The 13,536-nt window shown below is 33.4% G+C and overlaps 1 protein-coding gene across 1 annotated transcript; it reads left to right on the plus strand.

The window, feature by feature from the left end:
• On the plus strand, positions 1 to 3,203 carry LOC120274952 (cation/H(+) antiporter 15-like). Its single transcript, XM_039281490.1, has 3 exons — positions 1 to 231; positions 319 to 1,311; positions 2,037 to 3,203. The coding sequence occupies exons 1-3, from the start codon at positions 1 to 3 to the stop codon at positions 3,201 to 3,203; spliced, it is 2,391 nt and encodes a 796-aa protein (XP_039137424.1).
• Positions 3,204 to 13,536: the final 10,333 nt, after the last annotated feature.

A 13,536-nucleotide genomic window follows, 5' to 3' on the forward strand; every position in this document is an offset into this window, starting at 1 on the left:
ATGTCAGCCAGTGGGGAAGTAGAACTCACAATTCAAGCAGAAGGCAAAGGCACTATTCTATGCTACCGTTCAGTGATGAGCACCTCTGGCGGCATTTGGCTCGGCGACAACCCTCTCCATTTCTCCCTCCCTCTCCTACTCTTCCAAATTACCATCATCTTCCTCACCACTCGTCTCACCCACGCCATTCTCCGCGGTTTAGGCCTACCTCTTGTTATCTCCCAAGTCATTGTTAGTATCACTGATCATCATCATCAAACTTATATACTCATATCCATGTTTAATTACTAATTTCTTTCTTTGACTCCTTTCTCTCAGGGAGGTATAATTCTTGGCCCATACGTGATCGGCCGAAACAAAAGCTTTGCTCGAGTGATGTTCTCCCCAAAAGGTCGAGAACAACTAAACACAATCTCGTTCATATCATTCATGATCTTTCTTTTCCTCGTCGGCATCAAAACAGATGCTTCGATCATAAAAAAATCGGGAAAGAAAGCCATTGGTGTCGCCCTCATCGGCATCATCCTCCCAGTAATTCTCGCCATGCTCGTCACTCTAAGCTTCAACTTCACCGATAAACTTCTTTTCTACTTCTACATTGCATCAAGAGCAAGCATAAGCTCTTACACTGTTGTTAGTTGTGTTCTTCAAGAGCTCAACCTTCTTTCATCCAATCTTGGAAGGCTTGCCTTATCAGCATCTCTGATGAATGAGTTCTTTAACTACTTTTCCACTGCTGTTCTCATCTGTGTTTCGGTTGCCAACCAAACTCAATCTCCATTGCTTGGCATCAAATCTTTAGCAGCATTGATTATACTTCTTTTGTTCATCACTTATATTGTGCGGCCGGGAATCATTTGGATGATCAGAAGGACGCCGGAAGGAAGAATGCTCGACGAATGGACGTTCTTATCTATCATGTTTGTGGCTTTTGCATGTGGTTTATTAACAGAGGTGATCGGTCACCGGGCGACGATGGGGCCATTTTATCTTGGGTTGATATTGCCGGGAGGGCCGCCGTTGGGGATAACAATGGTGGAGAGATTGGAGAGGTTGGTGTGTGGGGTGTTCTTGCCGGTGATGATGGCTATTGCCGGGTTAAGGATGGATTTGGGGAAGTTGGTGGAGGTTGGAGAGTGGGGAATGCTTGAGATGATTGTGTTGATTTGCATCGCCGGAAAGTTCATCGGAGTTGTGTCGCCGTGCTTGTATTGCAGGATGCCATGGCGTGATGCTTTCTTTCTTAGTTTGATGATGAATAGTAAGGGCATTTATGAGATTGACATCGCCAATGTCTGGCTTGACAGTCAGGTATGTGTGTCATCTTTTCTTCAAAATTTGCTATACTATATATATATATATATAAGTTTGTATATTTATGTATGTAGTTTTATACAATGCATATATTTTAGTGGTCATAATGAATTAAATTTAAAAAAAATGATTTTCTAATAACTGATTATGTACTCAAGTACTAATATGTTTAAAACATATATATTTGTGTGTATATTAGCCAATTAATCTAGTGTGATAATGCACAAGTTTTAATTTTTTTTAAAAAAATATTCTATAGTAAGCATATCTACACACACATGTTTATTAGAATATACTAATATTATTTTATGAATATATTTTATTTATCCATAACCACTTGGTTTTTTTTTTTCCTAAAAGCATAATTATTTTTTATTTTCTTGTTATACCCTATTTTAACAAAAACTTTATATAAAATTAACATTATTATCAAAATATTTTCATTTACTAATTACTAATGTTATACACTCAAATTCCAATATATATATATATATATGCAAATTTTTCATTGATCAATCACTAATCTTAAATACTGATCAAATATTGGTATTTTCTAACAAAACATGCGTATAAAAATTTCATGATCATGTATATATATATAAAGACTATATAACACAAATATAAATATTTTCATAATCTTTAGCATCTCAAAAACAGTTTTGTTTCCACGTACTTAAAATTATTCTTTCCATGCATGCATGCATGAACATCCACATGCACAGATCTTGAACAAACGTCAACACTCAATGATCCTTTTCAACGTCCTCGTCTTCGGCGGCACAACCGCACCTCTCCTCAAATTCCTCTACCGTCCTGAAGACCGCTTCATCGCCAACAAACGCCGAACTCTCCAGCACTCCAACCCCTCCGACGAGCTCCGCGTCCTCGCCTGCGTCCACTCCCAAGACCACGTCAACCCCATCGTCTCCCTCCTGGACCTCTCCACCCCTTCATCAGACCACCCTCTCTGTCTCTACATCCTCCACCTCACCCCTCTCGCCGGCCGTTCAGCCGCCCTCCTCCTCCCTTACAACAAACGCCCCACCTCCTCCCTCTCCTCCATCTTCACCACCGAATCTGACCACATCTTTAAAGCCTTTCTTTATCTCCAGCAACAGTTCTCCGGCACTGTCTCCGTCCTTCCCTACGTTGGCATATCCCCACACGCCACCATGCATGACTATGTCTGCACTCTGGCCTTAGACAAAAAAGCCACTTTGATTATCCTCCCATTCCACCGCCGCATCACCATTGATGGCACAGTTGAAGCAGTAGCCTCCACAGTGCAAGCAGTCAACATTAACGTTCTTCGTTACGCGCCATGTTCAGTTGGGATGCTAGTTAACCAAGGGGAATCCAAAGGCTTGTTGGCTGAGAAAGTAGTAGTGTTCTTTCTGGGAGGAGCTGATGATAGGGAAGCATTGGCTTATGGAGTGAGGATGGGAATGAATCCAAGAGTGGAAGTGGTGGTGGTGAGAATAAGGTTGCAAAGAGGTTGGGAAATGGAGGAGAAGGTTGATGATGAGGTGGTGGAGGAGTTTAGGAGGAAAGGGAGGGTTGAGTATAGGGAAGAGGTGGTGAGGGATTCGTCAGGGACGGCAAAGGTGATAAAGGAAATGAGTAAGGAGTTTGGGTTGGTGGTGGTGGGAAGAAGGGAAGGGGTGGTGTCAGCTTTGACGGAAGGGTTGGATATGTGGAGTGAGTACCCAGAGTTGGGGGCTGTAGGAGATATGTTGGCTACTTCAGACTTGGGAGGGATAGTGGCTACTTTGGTTGTGCAACAACAGAGGAGAGTTGGTGGACATGGGAATGTTGGTAATAATGTGAGTTTGGGGAGTAGGAGGATGGTTAAGGAGAGGGGTGAGGATGATGATGATGATGATGATTGAGTGAATGAATGTTTGTGGATTATTATGAGTTGTGTTAGTATGGGGTTTATATTGTGTTGTTGTGAGTTGTTAATTATTGGAGTTTAAGAACTTGTAAAGGTTGTGTTTTGTTATTGTTTTTGTTTATGGGAAGTAAAAAGCTTGGTTTAGTAATCAGACATTAGTTTTTGATATACTATTTTTATAAAATTTAAATGATTGAAATTGTAAAAAAAAAATTCAAAGAAACATCAATCAAGACAAGATTTAATTTTTTTTCCATAAGTAATTTTTACAGAATGTTGCAATTTCATTAACAAAAAACATTTTATTTGTATTTCAAATTATATGTCTTAATGCAACATTGCCTCAAAATCACCAAAATTATTAAAAAAAACTACAACAACAATAATAATATGTCTAAAAATTGTTAGTAATGAAAAAAATTTAATGAGGAGGAACAATATAATTTAAAGACAATTTGTTGTTTGTGGGATTTAGTGCACAGAATACTAATAATAATAACTTTTTTTTTTAATGAGTTGTTGAATAGGTTATGAAATCTATTATTATATAAATAAATTTAGTCTGCTCTTTTGTTTTTCTTTTAAATACCATTTTCTTTTTTTATTGTTTGTGTTATTCATTTGTTAAGTATTGTCGCATTTGCGATTACTTTACTCATTTTCATATAGACATTCCATGTATGATATTACAATTTGAATTATTAAACTATTTTGTATTTTAATTTGTTTCTTTATATCACTAAAAGAAAAAAAAAAAAGTGACACGATTTATTTGGATCGGTTTTGATTCTATGCCAAATTTGTCATAGAAATTGGAACCAAACCCAAAGGTAGTAACAAAGTTGTCATGATATTTGACACGGTTGCTAAATTGTGACAATTTTGTCATGGCATTTAGCACCATTTATATTTTTTTCTAAAATTTAGACAAAAACTTATGCCAAAATTGTGCCAAAAACCGTGACAAACACATCATCCCTTTATTTATCATTGTTTTTTACACGGCCAAGCAAAAACCGTGACAATGGATTACATGGTATTTGACACGATTTTTGACATGATTTATGCTTGATCGTGCCAAAAACCGTGACAAACACATCAACCCTTTCTTTGTCACGGTTTTTGTCATGGTAAAAAATTGTGACAATAGAGTACATGGCATTAACACAGTTTTTGTCACAATTTGAAAATCATGACAAACACACAATATCTTTCTTTGTCACTACAAAGCAAAAACAGTGCCAAAAACCATGACAATAGAGTACATGGCATTTGGCACCATTTTTGGTACGATGTAGGCTTATCGGTGCCAAAAACCGTGACAAACACATCAACATTTTTTTGTCAGAGGTTTTTGCACGGAAAAGCCAAAACCGTGCCAAAAGCTATGACAATAGAGTACATGATATTTGGCATGGTCTGGGCTTGGCCGTGCTAAAAACAATGACAAACACACCATATCTTTTTTTGTCACAGTTTTTTTCACGACAAATCCAAAATCGGGCAAAAAACTGTAACAATGTAGTACATAACATTTGGCACGGTTATTGCTTGGCCGTGCGAAAAACCGTAACAAATACATCAACCTTTTCTTTATCACGATTTTTGGCACGGTAAAGCCAAAACCGTAGCAAAAACCGTGATAATGGAGTACATGACATTTGACACCGTTTTCAGCACTATGTAGGCTTGGTCCTGACAAAAACCGTGACAACAAAACCATGACAAACACATCAACCTTTTCTTTGTCACGGTTTTTGGCACGGCCAAGCCTACACCGTAACTGATGAGGGGCGTATTGAGAAGCAAGCCTGTGTCTTTCTGGACAAAAGGAATATGGCCTAACAAGGGTATTCTGGTAATTTTTAAGCGGTGGATTTTTGGTTTTTAAGGGTCTCACTTGAAGGAAAACGCGTCAACGAACACAACTCACTAGCTTTGCTTGTGAGTCTTATCAAAATTTGGCCAAATTCCATCGTTTAGGACTCGAAAAACTCTAATTTTGCCGTTTTTAGTAATAATTGATTTCGTTATATCTTATGATAGAAATCTCTGATTTGTGAGCCGTTTGTGGCAATAGTTTTTATTTTGATAGATCTTTTATTTCTTACTGATATTTGATAATTTACTATTTTTAATAAATTTTCTAATTATCTCCTTTCTTAGTGTTATTTTCGCCTATTTAATGTAAGCCTATGGGCAAGAAAAAATCAGTTTTGTGATCATCATTTTCTTGAGAAATAAGATTTTACTCTTCCCAATTCTTGGCTATCTTTGATCAACAGGTGTTGGAAGCTTGTTACCGGGTATTCGTGCGCGAATCAACGGTCTCGAGTATACCGCTGCATCGGTAACAATAGAGCACATGACATTTGCCACTGTTTTTGGCACGTTTTAGTCTCTTTGTCATGGTTTTTGGCATAGCCAACCCAAAACCGTACCAAAAACTTAATTTTACTCTATATTTATAATAATTACATAATAATTGTACTCTATTTATAATAATTACTCACCCACAATAAAAAAAACTTAATTTTTTATATTATAATTTAAAATTAGATAAATATAAATTTTGTTGCATAATTTAATTACACATACACATTATATTCCATATTTATAATAATTATATAATAATTATAATATTTTTATAATAATTATGTACCCACAATAAAAAAAATTAATTTTTTTTTCTTGTATAATATTTTTTAGAAACTCTCTACTATGCTTCACAAAGATATATAAGAATTTTGTTGAGTAATTTAATTATGCATACACATGATATTCTATATTTATAATAATTATACTCTACATATAATACTTTTTTTTATTATAATTTATAATTAAATAAGTATAAATTAACTAATATAATTAAAATTTATTATTTACGGAACCGTGTGAGGCGATATGTCACATGGTTCCTTAAGCCTCACACTGATGGACCAACCCAGTGTAGAACTTGTCGGACAGGAGAAAGCTCAAGCACGTCTTAGTGTCATAGACTCACTTGATGGTGAGCATGAACACCAAAGAATTCAACACAATCATAGCTTCAGACTTACAAAACATCTACATGGAAAGGTACCATATTGAACCACAACACATGTTGCAACTGTGCAGGCGGTATGGAGTACATGAAGACATGGCGACGACTTATGACGGTCAAGCAGTTCTTCAACATTGTGCAGGCGTTAGCAAAGGAACCATGAGAGGCAATCCAATAGGCGTTAGATGGAGTAAAGTTGTGAGGCGTGTGAGCAACTATCATGCTGTTATTATCAGTTTTGTTGTAATGGAGTGGTGTGTTTTCCTTGTGAGGTGTGTGACCAACTATCTTATTATCTTATTTTAATTTATCTTAATTAATCTTAATTTTAAATTTGATATTGGAATAGAGTGTTGTTTTTATGAATCAATAATTGTAGTTATTAACAATTTTGGAGAGATGAAGGATTGCATTGGTTAGAAAATTTGAAATCATAAATGTTACGGATGGGGCATTAATTATATATTCATATCATATGTGTGTAAGTACGATTATTTTGGTTTTAATAATAATAATAAACATATAATAATATCATATGTTCCCAAATATGATTATTTTTATTTTTATAATAATAATAAAATAATAATAATAATTTCAGACATTGTGTTATTTGATTTGTTGATGTTAAATTTGATTTTTTATCAATATATTGATTGCATTATTAGTGAGATGTTGGGGAGCCAAATTTAACAAGTGTTTTTTTTATTTTATATAAACTAAGTTTTATATTTATTTCTGAAAAAAACTAAAATGTTTAGCTTAGTATTATCAAAGAACTGGTTTAAATTTTGATATTATTTTTTATATAATTGTGATAATATTTATATGTTAGAATTATAATAAATAAATAAATTAATTAATTAATTAATTATAATACTTTACATTTCTTTTAAAAATTAAAAATTAAGGAATAAATATATATTAATTAAAGAATAAATAAACTATTAATATATATATTTATTATTATTATTATTATAAGGCTTTTTAATATGGGAAAACCCCTAGGTCTAGTTTTCACAGCCCGCTCAAAATTTCTCACTATCTTCATTGGCCGCCAAATCCCAACCCACATTTCTCATCTTCTTCAGTAAGCTTGTCCTCTCATCGGAGTCTTCCAACGTCCCGCGAGTCTAACCTCCCGAGCTCAACCTCCGGTGCCGTCTCACTACCTCCATCCTCTTCTCCACCCACCACCGCCTGCCAACCAACCCAAGAATGGTAAAAAAATTGCTCAAGTGATGGTAAAATGGCAGACTAATAGTAATGCATTTTACCATTGGCAAGAATAGTAAAATGCTCAAGTGATGTGGTAGGAATGTGGCTTCGGAGAACAGACTGCTGAAAAAAGAACCCTAAAATTTCAAAAACATTAAGTAATTAAATAAAGATGTAACAGATTTTGATAATGTTCAATAGATTGAGTGTTTGGAAAAACAACATTGCTTATACTTCATTATGACACTTCAACCAAGCGATCATTAAAGAAATTCATTTAATATTTATTTAGCTTGTTAAAATTACATAATACTAACATTACATTGCATTAAAAATAAAACAAATAAACATTAAATATTATATTTTGATTATATGACATTGTACATAAGACGATGATTCTCAAGATATTCTGCATTCATGTGGCTAGTATCCATAGTCAGAATTTGATGATCAGCAGCTATTTCAAAAGATTTTTGTAAACTTCATACTTTTGCTAATTTTTCATTCCTCCATTCTCGTAATTTAGGCCATCTTGCTACCATTTCTTCATCTACATTTGATTTTTGATCATATTTGACTTCCCTTTTCTCTTCAGCTTTGCTTTGCCTTTGTTGTTTTTTGACTAATTAGATAGATCTCGACATCACTGTCATCTATATCAATACTAATATCCGCATTGGATAATGATGTATAAGCACCACTTTCATTGATTTTTAATTTTTTTGAAGACCTAGCAAGATGAGTGTTAACTTTCCATTGTGGATAATCTTTTAACATAACCCAAACATGCTCATGCATGAAATGTTTTTTACGATTTTGATAATATAAAGTATGAGCACTCTCCTTTAATTAATTATCACTCCATCCACTATGATGCTCCCCTAATAATTTGTTGTATAATTGGTTAGATTCATTAATAAGTGAAAGCATCCAAAACCAATGTTACTTACAGCTTGTTGTTTTTCTTTTTAGACCAGATCACCGATTTTCATTGAAATACTCGTTCACTCGTTTCCAAAACTGTCCTATCATTTTGGGCAGTGCCTACAACACTATCGGTTGAGATTGTAACACATGCACTCATGAGCATTTTATCATCTTCCATGCTCCATGACTACTCGCTTTTCAACTTGATCTTCATGTTGGTCTTCATCCTAAACGTTAGTCTTCATACTAAACGATCTTCTCAATCCCTGGTCGTGTGGAATAAGGGGGAATTGAGAGTAAAAAATGAACATATTTCCGTTGTATTCTATTGATCGGCACAAAAACTCTTATCCAAATTTTTCGGGGTCACTTGAAAGAATCTGAAAACCACTTGTTTCTGCATTTGTTTGTTGGCTTGCCATGCTTGGATTAAAAAAAACGGCTCCTAAAAATATAGAATAACCATATGAAAAATTTAATTGATTTTGGACATTTGGATAAAAATGAAAAAAAATTTATGAGGTAGGATAATTTTAAAAATTTTACATATTTGGTCAAAAGGAAGAATATAGAAAATTTTGAAAGTTATTTGAAAAATCTGGAACTTGGGAAGATGGAGGAGTATTTTTACATATAATATAGTTAAAAATTTGAAAATGAAGAAGTGGAGAAGAATGTAAGTTTTGTTTAAGAATGTAAGTATATTTATAAAGGTAAAATAAAAATTTAAAAAAAAAAAAGATTTAGCAGCTAGATGCAATGTTTAGATTTTAAAAAATTTTAAAAGTTAATCGTGGGCCCTTGCTTTATTTGAATTTTAAAAAAAATATTCTTAAGCCACATCTGTTGAGCACAGTGATCACTGAATGCTCACACTGGGCTGATAAATGTTGGGAGCTCAATGAGTGGAGACAAGCCTCCCATTATAGATGCTCTTAGGGTGCGTTTGGGAGCTGGATTCATCCCTTGGGAGTGGGAATGGGATGCACCCATGTGGTTTAAACCCTTGTTTAGCAACCAGGGAAGGAATGAGTAAAGGGTTTAGCATGGTAATGGGAAGGCTGCATGTGGGGTCTTCCTAATCCTGTCAAAATTGAGGGGAGTTGGACTCTTGAGTTGTATAATGACTATTTTGCCCTTGCTTTTGAAAAAATTCCCACCTTTTTCTTTCTCCTTTCCCATTGCCTTGGTTTTTCCTCTTTTCCCATTGGAGATCCAGCTTCCATTGTCCCTCTTCTCCGAGCTTCAGATCCATCGCCGACGGCGACGCCGACACCGACGCCGATTTCGTCCTTCTCCTAGCTCCCTTCCTCTCTGATCTGGTCTCGGACATTTAACCAGGTTTGTTTTTAATATATGTAAAAGAGCATTTCAGATTCATCTTCTAATGTTTTTCCCTGCTTTTGGTGCTCTGTGAGAATGTAGCAGAACATAATCTTGCTTTTGGTGCTTTTATATAGTCCTCAATTTTTTGTATCCAAACTGATCAGAGATCATAATCGTGTGCCATATTTAATTTTTAAATCTATTGTCTAGAAGTCTTGAAAATTTCTTTGTTAGAGAACATTATTTGGAGACTTTCAGGGAAGTGTGAAGAACATTATTTAAGCACGCAGTCATTGTCTTCATGGGGCCATTCTCTCTCTCTCTTTCTCTCTCATATCATGTGTATTCTTCCTCATTACTGTGAAATATTCAATGCATAGTTTGGTGATCTAATTGCAAGTAAGGCAACTTAACTGATTTAAGAATAGGAGCAGAAAAATTCTACTCTTGGTCTCTATATAAATCAGAAGTTTAAAAGGCTTCTATTTGGGTTAATGACAATTGATCCAGCTATGCCAACCAACTTGCATCTGTAGCATTTTATTGTTCCTAGGGACCAAGTTTGATTATAATACAAATCAGACCATGAATGCTCATCAACTACTCTGATTCTTCAATCAATGCAAATCCAGTGCAGCTGTTAATTAACCGGCATTGTAAACCATTAATGAACATTCCCAAAACCTGGTTAAGATCCCAGTTTTATCAAGTCCAAGCTTTTACAATATAGTCACTCAAAGGCGCATTATTAACGCATGTTGTCTTCTACATAACTTTATTCGGAAAAAAATGACAAAAGACCCTACAGAGCATGAAATTAATTCTGATATCATGGAGGACAAGATTGAAGATGACACTGATATCATTACAGCCATTGATCCAACAGATGAATGGACCCAATTCAGGCTAGACATGGCTACAGAAATGTTTTACACTTGGCGTTCAAATTAATTAAAAATTTTTGTGTATTGTTATTTTTTATGAACAGTTTTTGTGTATTACTATTTCATGACATGGAATGATTTTATCTATGAACTATTATTTTGTTTAACATGGAATGATATTATATACAAACATGGAATGAACAATTATTCTTCTTTATTACAACAAACATGTTATACATGGAATGGTTTGAATAGGTTGACATGTGTGTCATATAGTATTTTTTATTCTAGGATGGATCAAGAATCACAACAAAGGGGTAGGGTATAAACAAACACTACTGGACTACACAAGAAAATAAGGCCTTGATTGAAGCTCTAGTTGAGTTATCGACAAATACACTGTGGCGAGCTGAGAATGGATTCAAAAATGGTTATTTACATCAATTAGAGAAAATGATAAAAGATAGATTTCCGTATACTACATTGAAGGCTGTGCCAAATATAGAATCGCGGGTGAAACTTTTTAGAACCAAAACTACAGCAATTGCAGATATACTTTCAATCAGTGGCTTTGTTTGGAATAATGAGCACAGTACCATTGAATGTGAGAAAAGCGCATATGATGAATATGTAAAGGTAAGTTTGCCATCATTTGTCAATTATTTTGAATGCTTAATTTTTAATTGTTATTGTTGACACCCACTTAAAAATTTGCTTACAAAATCATAAGGAAGCTGCGGGACTTTATGGTAAGTCATTTCCATTTTTTAATGATCTCGCTCCAGTCTTCACAAAGGATAAGGCACAAGGCAATGCAAGGGGTGACCTTGGAGATGATGTTGACCAATATATGCATGAAAACATTAGCTTGGACTAAAATGCCGGTTTCTCTCAATTTCATATGGAAGATGTTTTCATGCCCACAGATGAACATGCAGAGCCTCCGTCACCTATAACTTCAGATAATGGCACCTCAAGCTCTACTGCCCAAAAGAAGAAAAAAAAAACACGCTAAAGAATCTAATATCGCATCAATTTCAGAAAATTTTTGCCATTTTGTGGATTTGGTGGGCCCGGGCTTCAAAGTAATGGCTAAATGTGCTGTTCGAAATGCTGATGCTAATGCGCTTAGGGAAGCCGCTCATAAGGAAGTTCAAGAGAAAAAGAAGCTATTGAATCAAGTTATCTTCAACATTGATGGCCTATCCGAAGATGAGGCGTTAGTGGTAATGCAATCTTTAAGAAAAGACGAGAAAAAGCTTAATATGTTTTGGGATTTGCCCGATGACAAAAAACTACGTTTTTGTCGCCTACTTCTAGGAGGTACAAGTATCTCTTTGTTATTTGTCATTTTGGCTTGATTTGTACATGTTCCATGTTATTTATCATATTGGCTTGATGTTCATGGAATTTTCCAAATTGGCATATCCATGTTATTTTTTTAATTCATTGCTACGAATTTCATGATAACATTTCACAATTATGATATTTTTTGTGCGTTAATTCACATATCTAATATTTGCTTGGTGTGGTCAATCTATTTGTAGGAAGGGACACAATGTAGAAGAGGCAATGATGTCCATGCTCGAGCCATACCATGACGAAACTTCAACTTTGCTTGTTATATTCAATGAAAAAAATGTTTATCTTATGAATGGTTGTAAGATTACCAAACCTATTATGTTGTATTTCATTAGTACTATGTTGTAATCACTCGCACTGCTTTTCTAAAACTTGGTTATGTATGTGTTATATTAAAACTATAACCTTACTTCATGATGGGTTTGATAATGCTACTTTTCTTTTATATTGTTAAATGATGGGTTTGATAGTGTGTTGAATGATGAATTTGATTATGTTGCATCTCTTTTTTATTGTTAAATGATGGGTTTGATAGGTGTTTAATGATTGGTTTGATTATGTTAATTCTCTTTTATATTGTTAAGATTGTATTATCAAAAATATGCTTTGCCAATGGATTTTACAATTGCTTTTTGATATTGGTAAATGATATCAAAATTACATGGTCATACGTTATACTAACTAGTTATTATATTGTTAATTAAAATAAATAAGTTATCAATATAATAAGTTATTATATTGTTAATATTAAAAAATCATGTTAATTATTTATTATTTAATATATCAAAATTTTCTTAAGTTATCTTAATTAGATGAAATATTTAATAATAATAAATTAAAATAAATAATTAAATATGTTACAAGTATTTAATAATAATTATGTTAATTAGTTACTAATATAAGCCATCGTTTTTAAAACGGCATTCTATTTACATAAAAGTCATGTGAAATTTTACTATTACAATTGTTTTTTATATTGGTAAATGATATTAAAATTACATGGTCATACGTTATATTAATTAGTTTTAATATTTTATTTTAATTAATTAAAATAAATAAGTGAAATTAATGTTAATTATTTATTATTTAATATATCAAAATTTTCTTAAGTTTTATTAATTAGATGAAATATTTAGTAACAATAAATTAAAATAAATAAATAAATATATTATAAATATTATAATAATCATGTTAACTATTTACTATTAAATATAAACCATTGTTTTTTAAAATGTCATCCAATCTTCATTTTTTCTTTTTTTCCTGAATTTATCACTTGTTCTATGGAAAGGTAGGGTTTACACTTTATAGGCAAATTAGTTTTCAACCTTTGTTATTAATTGTACTTTTATGTTTGTTGTTTACTTTAAAATCACAAAAAGTTGTTAATGTCATATATAATCATTTTAATTCTGATCATTCATTTGTATATCTGGTATATTTATATTTGATCTTTTGTATATTTGGTAACATTATATTTAACCATCTATCCATATAAAGACTTAAGAATAATCTTAAACATTTATTGTTTTCTATTCCTAAATATATTGTCAATAGATATTGAAGCTCAT

This window comes from Dioscorea cayenensis, chromosome 13 (assembly GCF_009730915.1).
Source record: "Dioscorea cayenensis subsp. rotundata cultivar TDr96_F1 chromosome 13, TDr96_F1_v2_PseudoChromosome.rev07_lg8_w22 25.fasta, whole genome shotgun sequence".
Classification (NCBI taxonomy): Eukaryota; Viridiplantae; Streptophyta; class Magnoliopsida; order Dioscoreales; family Dioscoreaceae; genus Dioscorea; species Dioscorea cayenensis.